Source organism: Sminthopsis crassicaudata, chromosome 3 (assembly GCF_048593235.1).
Source record: "Sminthopsis crassicaudata isolate SCR6 chromosome 3, ASM4859323v1, whole genome shotgun sequence".
In the NCBI taxonomy this organism is placed as follows: domain Eukaryota; kingdom Metazoa; phylum Chordata; class Mammalia; order Dasyuromorphia; family Dasyuridae; genus Sminthopsis; species Sminthopsis crassicaudata.
Window position 1 is genome coordinate 638,166,226 of NC_133619.1, and position 14,190 is coordinate 638,180,415.

Here is a 14,190-nt window from a genome sequence, read left to right on the forward strand (position 1 = left end):
GAAAGAAAGAAAGAAAGAAAGAAAGAAAGAAAGAAAGAAAGAGGGAGGGAGGGAGGGAGGGAGGGAGAAAGGAAGGAAGGAAGGAAAGAAGGAAGGAAGGAAGGAAGGAAGAAAGGAAGGAAGGAAGGAAGGAAGGAAGGAAGGAAGGAAGGAAGGAAGAGAAAGAAAGGAAGGAAGGAAGATAAATGGATGGATGGATGGTTGGATGGATGGGTGGGTAGATAGATGATGTTTGTATGGATAGATTATGAATAAATATATAGATACCTGAATTGTTGGGATAAGAAGGTTTTTTTTTTAATATAGGAAAGATCAGATTATAAGCATTTGCTGCAAAGGTTTCAAAGCCTGACATATGTGATTTTATTACTAGCTTCCTCAGTATCTTTCTCTGTGTCTCCTCCTTAAAGACTGCTCATGTTACAATGTAAACACCTTGAGAGTACTTTTTCATTCTTTGTATTTGTATCTCTAGCACCTGCTCTGAAATCTGACACACAGTAGGTGATTAAAGGCTTTTTGACTTGCTGATTGATTCAGGAGGACCAGAAGGGGCATGGCTATATCAGTCTCCCAGCAGAGATTCTATTCAGGGCCAGACATGGGAGTGAAGAGAATGGGGACCAGGAGGATGGTCAGGAAAAGGACTCACCTCCCACCTCTGGGTATTTCATGAGAAGCAGAAATCCATAGCGCAGTGTGGAGCTGACTGTTTCAGTCCCAGCAAAGAACAGGTTTAAAGTGGTGAGGACCAGGTTTTTGAGGTTGAATTCTGTCTGAGGGTTGTTTTTTTCCTGGGGGTAAAAGGAAGACATTCAGAGTTCATGCTTTCCTCTGCTCTTCAACTTCAAGCCTCCTGTGCCACCCTGCTCTTCATCCTCCTGTCTCAGATGCTGACCAGCTCCTTCTGGGAAGCAGGTGTCTCTAGAACTGAAACTGAGCCAGATCACTTAAGACTTTCTAGAGGTGGGAAGAAACTCAGCCTTCTGAGGCAAGGAGGACTGAGGGACCAGGGCAGGGTGGGAAAGTGCTTCAGACAGAATGGCAGAACTTGGCTTAGCAGGGAAAGGAAAATGTTTCCTCTCTATGAGAAGCCTTTCTTGATTCCTTAATTTAAAAGAGATCATGAATCTAGCACTGAAAAGGACCCACTGGATATGAGTTCTGGATGCCTCATTTAGATAAAGGAATGAAGGCCCATAGAAATGAAATGACTTGCCCATGATCATTTTGTCATAAATGATGGAGGTGGGACAGTGAAAAGATTTCTGGCTTCAATCTGGGTTCAAATCCTTCCCCTGATACTAGCTAGAGAACCTTGGGCTGCCCAGTTTACATTTCTGGGACTCGTTTCCTCATCTTCTGTCAGATAAGAAGTTTGGAACTTCCAGCTCTAGATTTATGAATCACATCCCAAGTTCAGCTCCAGGGTGGAATTATCTCATATCTTTACATGTATTTGCATATTTTCCCCCTGACCCACCTTGATAGAATGTAAGGTGTTTTTTTTTTTTTTGTTTGTTTGTTTGTTTTTGTTTGTTTTTTTTAAGCCCATAGTGTTATGTACATAGTAAGCACTTAATAGATGCTTGTTGATTAGGAAGACTGCTGGCTTGGCTTTGGAAAGGACCTTTGAGTTCAGCTAGTCAGTGGAAGAATCAAGTTTGAAACTCAAGTCTGACAACTTCAGATCTTTGGGGAAATGGCCAGGACAGGAGAGCAACTTTACAGGGAGGGATAGGAGGCACCATGTGAGGGAGGCTTTGAAATCCCTGAGAAGTGTGGCTTGGATTAAATGGCCCATTGGGAGAGATGGAATCACACTTGACTGTATAAGTAATAAGATGGGAGAGGGAGAGGCTGGGAGCAGTCAGGAAAAAAAGTAGGGAGTATTGCAGGTGGCACCTGATGCATCTTGATAAGAAAGCAGTCAATGAAGTCCCGGGGACTGTTGGGATCTAGGGAGGCCTCGTTGATCTTGACCCTGGATGCAATGAAGTCCTTCAGCTCTTCGATAAGGTTGTAGATTTTGTTGTGGCGGCCAGGCAGGTACTGCATGATCCCTGAGTACATATCATAGAGCTGGGATTGGGGTGGGGATGGAGAAGAGAACATGTTTCGTTAGACTCGATTAAGGGAGGAAAAAGGATTGGAGGAACCAAAAGGGTAGGGATATCTGAAGGCTTAAGGAATTTCAGAGGGAAAAAAAGCACAGCTGTTTTGCTTTCTCCAGGGAACTTTTAAAAAAATTATTTCACCAAATTAAGGGAAAAGGAAACAGAGACAAAATGTGAGAGCACCCCCCTCCACCATTACTACCATGTTTCCATTTCCACTCCCTATGTGGTCAAATGACCAATAAGTTCCCCTCTGGTGCTAACACTTAGAAACCAGGATGAGGTTTACAAAGCTCTCTCATTGAGCCTTCACAGTAACACTATGATAAAGGTGCTATGTGGATTACTGGCTTTTTTTTTTTTTTTTTTTTTTTTTTTTTTTTTTTTTTTTTTTTTTTTTGCAGATGGGGACACTGAGGCTCAGAAAGGTTGAATGATTTGCCCATAGTAACAAATCTAGCGATTGTAGAGACTAACCCAGGAGTAGAATCTTAGAGATGCCCCAGAGCACTGATAAATTCTTTATCATGTATACTGGAAGCAGGATTTACACCCAATTCTCTGCTTCTCAGGAGCCTCCTTTATCTACTGTGTCACATTGGCCCTAACAAATAACAATATCCATAAATAAATCTTAATTCGCTAATTAACCTAACAATAAATCCTGAGCTTCCAAGATTCTGAGGTTTATACTATCATTCCAAAGTTTTAAATTCTGTGATTCTAAGGTTCTATGATTTAAAGTTCTGAGAGTATGAGATTCCATAAGTCTAAGCCTCCAGGCTTTGATGATTTTGAAATTCTATGATTCCGAGTCTTTATATCTAAGGTTCTAAGTCTATGATTCTAACATTTTAGAATTTAATATTCCATAGTCCATGATGTTATACTTCTATGTTCTGTTATTCTAAGATTTATTAGGTTCTAATATTCTATGGTTTTTATACCAATGTTCCAAAATTCTAAGGTTCTATAATCTAAAACTCTAAAGGTTCTAAAATTCTAAGGTACTATTACTCCAATGCTATAAGATTACAATAAAGTAAGGTTCTATGATTCTAAGAGTCTGTAAGTATATATTTATAACATTCTGATAATTTCAAAATTTGAAAGTTTTAGTACAATGTTCTGGGATTCTAAGATTCGAATGTTCTAATAATCTATAGTTCTAGAACTTCACAAACTATGAGTCTAAGATTGTGTGATTCTTTGTTTCAAAGGTACTTGTAGTCTAAAATTGAAAAAGCCTAGTTCCTCATGATTCTAAGTTCCCAGTATTCTGAGTAAATTTTTATATATATAATGTTCTCATATTCTAAAATTCTAAGGTTTTGTGATTCTAATTTTCAAAGATTCCATTATACTAAGGTTTCATGACTCTAAAATTCTGTGAGTCTACACTTCTATAGTCTACAATTCTACATAAATTAATCTATTTATTCAGTACCATTCCAATCAAACTGCCAGAAATTATAGAGCTAGAAAAAATAATAACAAAATTCACACGAAAGAACGAAAGATCAAGAATTTCTAGGAAATTAATGAAAAAAGGAAAAGAAAGGTGGCCTAATTATACCAAACCTAAAACTATATTATAAAGTGGTGGTCATCAAAACCATTTGATACTGGCTAAGAAAAAGAGCATGGATCAATGAAATAGGTTAGGTAAACAAAACATAATAGTGACTATACTGATCTAGATTTGAGTTTCTGGATAATAACTCATTATTTGACAAAAATTGCTGGGAAACTAGAAAATACTATGGCAGAAAGTAGGCTTTGGCAACATCTAACACCCTATACCAAGATAAGGTCAAAATGGTTTAGACATAATTTACACATGATTTAGATGATTTAGACGCAAAGGGTGATACTATAAGCAAATTAGGTGAATAAGGGATAGTTTACCTCTCACATCTGTGAAGAAGGAAAGAAGTTATGGCCAAAGAAGAACTAGAGAACATAATGAAATGCAAAATGGATAATTTTGATTATGTTAAATTAAAGATTTTGCCAAACAAAACCAATGCAGCAAAGATTAGAAGGAAAGCATAAAGTTGGGGGAAATTTTTTTACATCCAGTGTTTTTCATAAAGGCCTCATTTCTAAAACATATAGAGAATTGACTCATATTTATAAGAATACAAGTCATTCCCCAATTGATAAGTGGTTAAAGGATATGTACAATGATAATAAAGTAATTTCTAGTTATATGGAAAAAATGCTCTAAATCATTATGATTAGAGAAATGCAAATTAAGACAACTCTGAGGTATCATTTCACACCACTCAGATTGGCTAAGACAATAGGAAAAGATAATGATAAATGTTGGAGGGAACATGGGAAAACTGGAAAACTAATACATTTTGGTGGAGTTGTGAATAATCTCACCATTCTGGAGAATAATTTGGAATTATACTCAAAGGGCTATCAACTTGTGCATATCCTTTGATTCAGCAACATCTCTACGTATCTCAAAGAGATCATAAAAAAGGGGAAATGTTTGAAGCAGCAATTTTTTCAGTAGCAAGAAATTAGAAACTGAGTGGATGCCCATCAGTTGGGGAATGGCTGAATAAGTTATGGAATACAAATGTAATGATTTATTATTTTTCTAGAAAAAAATGGCAAGCAGGCTGATTTTCAGAAAAGCCTGAAAAGACTTGCAAGAACTGATACTAAGTGAGTAGAACCAAAAGAACACTATACAACGAGATTATGTGATGATCAACAGTGATACATTTGGCTCTTTTCAACAGTGAGGTGATTCAAAGCAATTCCAATAGATTTGTGATGGAAAAAGCCATCTGCATCTGGAGGAGAACTATGGAGATTGAATATAGATTAAAGTATTTTCACTTTTTGTTGTTGTTGTTATTGTTTGTTTGCTAGTTTTTATTTCTTTCACATTTTGATCTGATTTTTCTTGTGCAGCATGATGAATATGGAAATGTTTTTAGAAGAATTATACCTGTTTAACTTATATTGGATTGCTTACTCTCTATGGGAGGTGGGGTAGAGGGTAGAAAGGCAGAAAAATTTGGAACACAAGGGTTTGCAAACATGAATGTTAAAAACTATCTTTGCATGTATTGGGAAAAATAAAAAGCTATTAAAATATTCTAGTATTGTGGCATTCTTAGTTCCTGAGTAAATAATAATTTACATGGCTTTAGAGTAAATTAAAAATTCTAATTTTAAGGTTCTATGATTATTAGATTCTGTGCCTCAACAAGGCAAACATTTTATGTATGAGTCTATGCCTCTAAGATCCCATTGTTTGGGTTCAGAAGATTGGAGTATTACAGGAAACAAACAGTACCTGGGCCCAGGGCGAGCTCATCTCAATGAAGCTCTCATTGATCAAGTGCAGCAGATACAAGAATTGTTTGTCCTCATAATCAAAGCGGCTTCCAAACACTACAGAGCTGATGACGTTGGAGACTGTGCGACTCAGGAAGAAGGTGGGATCAATGGGGGCTCCTAGAGAAGAGATGGAGGGAGGCAGAGATGGGATGGAGGGGTAGTGAGACAGAAATGAAGATATAGAAAGAAGAGCCCCATGTGGGAAGACAGATGGCTTATTTGGGGTCAGGTCCCCCTCACACCACATTCACCAAATGTTCTTAGACACTTCCCCTTTCCTCTCTCCCTGCCTGTCTCTCTCTCTGTCTCTCTCTGTTTCTTTCTCTGTCTCTCTATTTCTATCTGTCTTTCTGTCTCTCTCTGTCTCTCTGTCTCTGTCTTTCTCTGTCTCTGTCTGTCTCTCTGTCTCTCTGTCTGTCTCTCTGTCTCTCTCTCTCTGTCTCTCTCTCTCTGTCTCTCTCTCTGTCTCTGTCTCTCTCTCTCTGTCTCTCTCTCTCTCTCTCTCTCTCTCTCTCTCTCTCTCTCTCTCTCTCTGTCTCTCATCTTGGTTTCCTCCTCTGTAAAATGGAGTTGGGCATTTTGGCTAAGATCTTGAGATCATAGCGCTAAAAGGGATTTTAGAAGTCACTTAATCCAGACCTTCTCTCATTTCACAGATGAGGAAACTGAGACTAGATTGGTATGGTGACTTGTCTAAGGGTGTTCAGGTATTAAGCATCAGAGGGTAATTGAGCAAAGGTCTTAGGAGTTTTATGATTCAAAGCTAATGCTTTTTGCACATCCCATGCTGCCATCTTTCTCATTTGAAAGATGAGAAAACTAAGGCTCAGCTAAGTTAGCTAACTCACTTGCCCCAAATCATATAGGTGACATGAAGAAGAGGCCAAATGTGAATGCAGATCCTCTGATTCCAAATCCTGTCCTCTTAGGATGGAGGCTCAATGGCAGCAAGGCCAAATACTCATGGAGTCATAGAATTTTGAGTTGGAAGGTACCAAATAGTCCAATTCCCATTTTAAAAATCCCTTCCAGATCTCAGCCTAGAGCCTGGATTTTCCCACACAGCTGAGATTTTCATAAGCCCATCTCTCTCATACCATGTCTCCATTCTCTCTTAGATTTCTGGTTCTCCTTGTGGCCCTTCAGTCTTGAGTCACCATCTCCCTACTCTCTTGCCTCCATTTCTCGCAAGGCCCCAAAATATCCCCTACCGTTGGTTTTACGAAACACTTCCATCAAGCAGCCAGCCTCTTCCTGAATGCGTTCCTCAATGCTGCGTTTTCCCATCCCAAAATCTCGAAGAACAGCCAGAGAGAAACGGCGCAAGATCTTCCAGCGATTCCCATTGGCCAATGCCACACCTGCCAGTGCAAAAGTAAGTAGCTATTATATAAGAGGATAGGATGGAGGTTCAAAGGCAGGAAGATCAGGGAGATGGTTATATATGTGTGGAGTCAGTATTTAGAGTTGGAAGGAACCAAAATAGTTCAATTCCTAATTTTACAGAAATGGAAATTGAGGCTCAAAGAGGTTATGAGATCATAAATTAGTAGCCCAACTACTTAGAATATCTAGCCCAACCCCCTCAATTTATAGAGGTAGAAACTGAGGTACACAGAGAGGTGAAGGAATTTGCCCTAGATCACACAGACGACATCAGTCCTGGGACCCAAGCCTAGTGTTTACAAACTCAGAACTCTTTCCATGGCAGGGTCTTGTCCCTGCCTAAAAGAGCTCATCGTTAATAACAAAGGATTCAGCCTGGAACAAAGAGCAGACTCCAGGCTCCAAATTAAGAGTCTCAGTCCTGAAAACTTCCATTTTCTTCTTGTCCTTTAGCCACGTCCAACTCTTTGTAACCTCTTTTTGGAGATTTTTCATGGCAAAAAATACTGGAGTGACTGGTTATTTCCTACTTTAGCTCATTTTACAGATAAAGAAACTGAGGCAAGCAGGGCGAAGTGACTTACCCTGGATCACACAGCTTAGTAAGTGTCTAAGGCTGGATTTGTACTCAGGAAGATGTGCCTACCCACTGTGCCACTTAGCTACTCTACTTAAAATGAAAAGACTGAAATAATGGTGTCCAACTCAAATGGCAATGGATCCCTGAAGCCATATATTGACATATAAGACTACATGTAATATTATCTTTGTTGTATTTTTATTTATTTTATCTAATTTTGTTAAATTACATTTTAACCTAGTTTGGGAAGTTATGTGTGTCACTGGAGTTGGACACCTCTAATAGAGCATTTCTCAAGTCAACAAGCATTTATTAAGTACCTCTAATATACCTAGGACTGTGCTCAGCACTAGGGATACAAGACAAAAGATAGTTGTCAAGGAGCTCAGTGTAATCATGCAAACTCCACGTACAACTGAGGCAGAAATGGGATAAGTTAGGGATAGGCTCAGATGGTGGGCTCTAAGATTAAGAAGGATCAGGATGGGCTTCTTGCTGAAATTGGAACTTTTAGGGAAGCAAGGAGGCAGAGATGAGGAAGCAGAACATTCTAGGCATGGGAAACAGCTAAGAAAAATGTTCCGTTATTTTGTATTTCTCCCTTTCTCAATGAGTGGAGGAGCCGATAGGGGAGGGAGCAAATCTGGAATGGAAAATGAAATGAAATGAAAGAAACTGTCCAGTGTGGGAAGGTGGCGAGGCAAAGCTACTCCCCATTCCTAAGTCTTACACCCCCATGCCTGCTCCCACCCCATCAAAGGATTTCTACCCAACCTCTACGAGGGAAAGTCTAGTTCTAGGGTGGGAGCCGATTTTCTCTTCGATCTAGGGCACACTGGAGAAAAGTCGCACCTTATATTGAGGCTATAGATTAATTGCGGGCAGCATAATCACTTGACAATCAACGGACTTTAAAAAAAGTGGGATCTCTCACCATGTCCCTGGAAGTTCCGGTCAATGGAAGCCAGCTCCCCGCGGCCACTGAACTCCTCCGCCTGGTCGACCAGGGCTTCCTTCACCGCCTCGTGGCCGCATAGCACGACTACTCTTCGAGGACCCATGTAGACAGTGAAGACAGGGCCATACTTCTTACTGAGCTGGGGAGTGGGAGGACGGAGTGAGAAAAAAGAGTCCCGACCCATTTTTCTGAGGCTGAATCTCAAGAACACGGTAGGGAGGTGCTAAGGGATGGTCCGGGAGACAGCCCTGAAGATGAGGGCAGGAAAGGCGTCCTGGTTAAGGGATTCCGGCCAAGCTCTCACCTCTTGGACTCTGTTTCACTAATTGGGGGAATGGACTAGATTATTTTTAAAGTCTCCTCCAGGTCTTATAGTTTAAGTCTAAGTTAGCTCTGTGGTGTGAACATTGTCATTTCCACCATTGTGCTACAAGTCTGGGCTTCTGGGTCTAACATCCAGGGTCCTAAGCACCTGGGATTCTAGGACCCTCCAACCCTGGGGCTACATGAGAGAACGTGGGCAGACTCACCTCCAGGAAAGACTGAAACGTGGCATCAGTGCGGACCTGCAGTAGGTTCCCCAGGAACGGAAGAGGAGTGGGCCCTGGGGGCAGCTTGCCTGCTTTGTGCATGCGCTTCCAGGCAATGAGGATAGCAAGACAGGGAGCACAGAGAGCCAAGAAAAGAGTAATAATACCACCAAACTCCATGGTGCCTGGGGAAGGGGGTGCCCTGCCTGCTGGGAGCCCCAGTTATATATTCCTCAGAGCTCAGCCTTATCTGAAACCTGAATCCCCCTGGGATTAAGCTTCCCAAAGCCTGGCACTCAGAATTACATAACGTGTGCCTCCTCCCCTAAGCATGGAAGGAAAGATGATTCTTCATTGGGATAACCTGGGAAAGCTTCCTGGATAAGGGGGCACTGGACGGCATGTCTCAATCCCTTCCCCCTCTCCACCCCACATCCCATTCCTCCTTCTAGAGACGGCAAGGATGCTGGTTTGGATATTCAAGGACGTAGATTTGAATCTGCACTCTGTACTGACCGTGTGACTCTGCACAAGTGACTTCCCCTTCCTAAGTCTAAGTTTCTCCCTCTGAAAACTGAGGGGATGGACTAGGGTTCCATCTAGTCCACTAGGACTAGGGTAGGTGTTCACTGAGGGTCTTTCCAGTTCTTAAGAGTTGTTTCCTCTCAAAATAAAAACTAATCTACCCCCTTATTTCTCCATTTGGAGTAAACCAGAGTCAGACAAAGAGAGGGACTTATCCGGGTCACATAATGAGCTAACAGCAGAGTTTGGGCTTGTTTCTACAGTTCTGGACACCCAGCCCAGCCCAAACCAGGTCTCTTTCCTCTATAATGCCATCTTTGGCATCTGAAGTCAGGTATTGTATTTGGGGGAGGGGGTCACCTGGAGCAACTCTCCAGAATGACCTTGGCCCTGCAGCATGATCTCTGAGGAGGGCCCTCCCAGGTGCCCCAGAGCCCCAGTTGTGAGGCCGGGTTCCTAGACAGTTATAGTGGCTCACTGGACTTAGAGGCAAGAAGAGGCCTGTGGAACCCTAGGCAAGTCATTTAACCTAGTTTTCTTAGTTTCTCCATCCATAAAATGGGCAAAATAATACCCCCTCCATCCTAGAGCTGTTGTGACGACCTTAAAGCTCTATATAAATGTTACTTATCGTTATTATTAGTTTATGGGATCTGTTGCAGAAAGGAGCCTATCCTGGAGTCAGGAAGGCCTAGTTTTGGAAGTCGCTTAACTTTGGTCTGCCTCAGTTTTCTCAATTGTACAAAAGGAATGATAATAGCACCTACTTCCCAGAGTTGTGAGGATCAAATGAGAGATTTGTAAAAAGCTTGGCACACAGTAAGCATTTAATAAATGCCTTTTTTCCCCTTTGTGATTTCCTTGAGCCTCTGGGTTCAGGAGCTGGAAGGAGTCTTGGGGGAGAGCATGAGTTTTAATGTCTTTCCTCCACATGTTAAAAATGAAGGGCAAAGTCACAGAACAAAACCGACCCATGGTCAGAACCTGACACCCTGTCAGTGGTGAGCCGAGACCTCAGGGAGAACCGTTGGGGAGGTCTCAGGGCCAGCGGGGATGCCTAAGTGGGGCTGGAGGAAAGGGACAGGCTGCTCATGGCTGGATTTAAGCTGCTTATTCTTTGTTCAGAAGATTTCCACTGGGGTGGGGACAAAGAACTTGACCTGGGATGCAGGTCTGGGCAGGGAGGGGTGACACGCCCTTTGGGCGTTTGCTCTGAGAACCTGGGAGGCCAGTGGAGCAATGCTGCCCATGGTTCAAATGTCTTGGGATTAGCAGAAACCAGATCCCCTAGGGAACACAGCAACTAAAGGGCCCTGGGCCCCAAGGTCCAGAGGGACCAAGGCTCAGCATGAGGAAAGCGGAGATATCCAGGAGAGCAGCCTGCCCAAAGGCTTCATTAGGGGCTGGGCCTTCTCTCCTGCACTCTTCTCCCTTACTCTCTTTGTTCCCCCTTTGTCTTTTCTTGACAATATTTCTCACCAGCCTCTGCCTATATGACCAAGTAACTTTTTGTCTCTATGAATGTCTCTACTTCTTTCTCTCTTTCCTTTCTCTCATTCCCCCATGTCTGTCTGTCTGTCTCTCTCTCTCTCTCTCTCTTTCTCTCTCTCTCTCTCTCTCTCTCTCTCTCTCTCTCTCTCTCTCTCTCTCTCTCTCTCTCTCTCTCTCTCTCTCTCTCTCCTTGTCTCTTCCTTCTCTTTCTCTCTCTCTCCCTGTCTCATCTCTCTTTCTCTTTTCTCTGTCTCTGTCTCTCTCTCTGTGTCTCCATCTCTCTGTCTCTCTCTTTTCTTTCTCCCCCTTTTTTCTCTCCTCCTTTTCCTACCTCTGTATCTGTCTCCCATGGTTTCTGTTCTTTATATCTCTTTTTTCTCTCCCCCAACTGCTGCCTTGGCATCGTGAGCAAAGTTGAGTGTGCCTTTCCTACTCAGGTAACCTTGGGGATCTGCCCTGGAAGCAACCACTTCATGGGAACAGAGACGCAACAATGGCCCCCCTTCTGCTCCAGTCCATCTGGCCTCTCACCTTGTCATCCCCCTAACCCATCAGCCTCCACTGTGTGCCCCAGCTTCTCCCTAGTCCTCCTTAACCCCCCAGCTGCCACTCCCTCCTCTTCCCTTCCCCAACAGCCCTCTTCATCTAGGTCCATTGAGTTGGAATCCCTTGTCGCCGTAAGCCTGTCCTAACTCCTATGGCCTTCTCCTGCTCAGGGTTCTTCCCATTTTGAAAGCAAACTTCACCCTTGAGCCTCCATGGGTAATGAAGCAGAGCAGGTGGTCATGGGGAAAAGTGAAAAACAACCCAGAGTGGGGCGTGGGCAGCTTTGTTGTTGTGTAGTAATCCACCTCCCAGCACTGGGCTGACAGAATTACCCAGGCTGGCCAAATCTACATTAAAAAAGCATCGTGTGAAATTAATAACGCAGGGGGAACTGTGCTGAGTCATCTAGTCTGACTAGAACTAGATCTAGATCTGATCTGACTAGAACTGCAACTGATCTAGAACTTCCCAATTCCCACCACTAATACAACTTTTGCCACAGGATTGGGACTCGCGTGATGTCAGGCTGACTCTGTCCATGTCTCATTGCTGGGGCAGAAATCGCCGCTTAGAGATCTGGGATGATGTACCCAGCCCACTTTCCTGGAGCCTGATGTTCAAGTCCTCATGGGGCTTGGAGGAGACCAGTGTCTGCAGGATGGTGGGGAGCAAGAGGAATACCCTTCCCTAGACAGAAGCACTTCCCTTGGAGGCAGAGAAGGGTCATAAGAAAAGAACCTTGAGACACCTAGCCTTTATATAATACTTTCCCTCCTCAAAAAATATTCTTGGGCTCCATGATACCCCCTTCTTCCAAGCTAGGGGAACTTCGTTACATGGAACTCCCAGCATTAGCAGGACTGGGAAGGAAATGGTAGAAGGCAGAGGAGAGATCCAAGGACTACTTCTACTCCCCTCCCTCAAATACAGCCCTCCCCCTCCCCAGTCTTTTCTTTCTCCATTACCCACTTATATTGTACTATCTAGAATTCCCTATTGTATATAAACTCCTCCTTTAGAATGCATTTTGTTCTGATGGCCATCTCTTAGCCATCTCCTGGTCACGCTTCCTCCTCCCCAAGTTCAGTATCTTCTTCTAACAGCTTGTCTGAAGGCAGATGGAAACATTCTTTTTTTTATTCATTTATCTTGAGTCAGTTTTTTGTTCGTTTATGTTTTCTTTCACAATTTAGCTAATATGGAAATGTGTTTTGCATGACTGCACATGTATAATCTATATCAAATTGTCTTCTCAAGCAGGGGAAAGGGTAAGGAGAAGAGAAAAGAATTAAGAATGCAAACTTAAAAAAACACAAATGTTTAAATGGTTTTTAGGTGAAATTGAAAAAAAAAATAGAAATTTTCTTTTTTTTCTTTTTTTCTTTTTTTTTGCTGAGACAGTTGGGATTAAGTGACTTGCCCAAGGTCACAGCAAGTGTAAAGTGTCTGAGGCTGGATTTGAACTCAGGTCCTCTTGACTTCAGGGATAGTGCTCTGTCCACTGTGCTACCTAGCTGCCCCTAAAATAGAACTTTTCAAAAAAAAAACATTAAAAGAAACTTTTTTGAGTGAATACTTAAAATTTATTATCTAAACTGGGCCTTCCTTTGATCTAGTCTAATAACCCTTTCAAAAAAGAAAATAAGGTTTCTTTGAGGAAGAAACCATGGCTGGCCATCTGGAGTCATCATGCCTTTTCCCAGATGTTCACTAACCTTCCTTTCCAGAATTTTGCCAAGAATAGAAGTCTTGTTCCCAATGACCTATAATTCAAAGATTCCATTTTCTTTCTTTTTTCAGAAAACCCAAGAAATCCTTGCCTTTCTCCCATTCTTTACAGTATTTCACTGATTACTCAAAGTGGCCCAGCAAAGTATACCTGATAATTTTTCAGTGTCCCAAGATAAAAATTAAATGGGCCTGGTCCATTCTAATGGCATCCCTGAGTCCTCATTCTCACCCCAAGCATCAAACCTACTGCTAAAATCTTGTTCCCAACCTCACATTATAGTAAACATCTCCCAACATCACCCCCACAACCACCATGTCTTCTTAACTGCTATCCCTGCCTCAAATCTCTCCCAACTCCAATCCATCACTTAACTGCCAAGGTGAGTTTTCTAAAGCAAAGCTTTGTCCACATCATCCCTCTTCTCAGTGAGTTCTCTTGTGGTTCAGTCATTTCAGTTATATCTTACTTTCTGTGATCCTGTTGGGGTTTTCTTAGTAAAGATATTGGAGTGCTTTGCCATTTCCTTCCCCAGCTCATTTAATAGATGAGGAAACTGAGGTAAATAAGGTGAAGTAACTTGCTCAGAGTCACAGAGCTCAGGAAGATGAGGCACTCTATCCACTATGGCACCACCTAGCTGCCTCTCAGTGAATTGGACTTGCTCCACATATATTGTATCTAGGATATACTATAACACATTTAACATGTATGGGAATGCCTGCCATCTAGGGGAGGGGATGGAGGGAAGGAGGGGAAAATTCAGAACAGAAGGGAGTACAAGGGATAATGTTGTAAAAAAAAAAATTACCTATGCATATGTACTGTCAAAAAATGTTATAATTATAAAATTAATAATAAAAAATTATTAATTAAAAAAAAAGAATTGTACGTGCTCCCTATTTGCTTCCAGGATAAAATATGAACTCTTTAAAAATGAAGCATTTAAGACTCTTCCTAAA

General features: G+C 42.0%; 1 protein-coding gene across 1 annotated transcript in view; it reads right to left on the reverse strand.

Annotated features, from left to right (window-relative positions):
- LOC141559768 (cytochrome P450 2G1-like) overlaps positions 1-9,117 on the reverse strand; it is a 31,920-nt gene extending 22,803 nt beyond the window's left edge. Inside the window, 6 exon segments of the mRNA XM_074297473.1 lie at positions 653-794; positions 1,906-2,082; positions 5,440-5,600; positions 6,695-6,844; positions 8,384-8,546; positions 8,938-9,117. Of these exon segments, the coding sequence (XP_074153574.1) occupies positions 653-794; positions 1,906-2,082; positions 5,440-5,600; positions 6,695-6,844; positions 8,384-8,546; positions 8,938-9,117 (973 nt within the window).
- Positions 9,118-14,190: the final 5,073 nt, after the last annotated feature.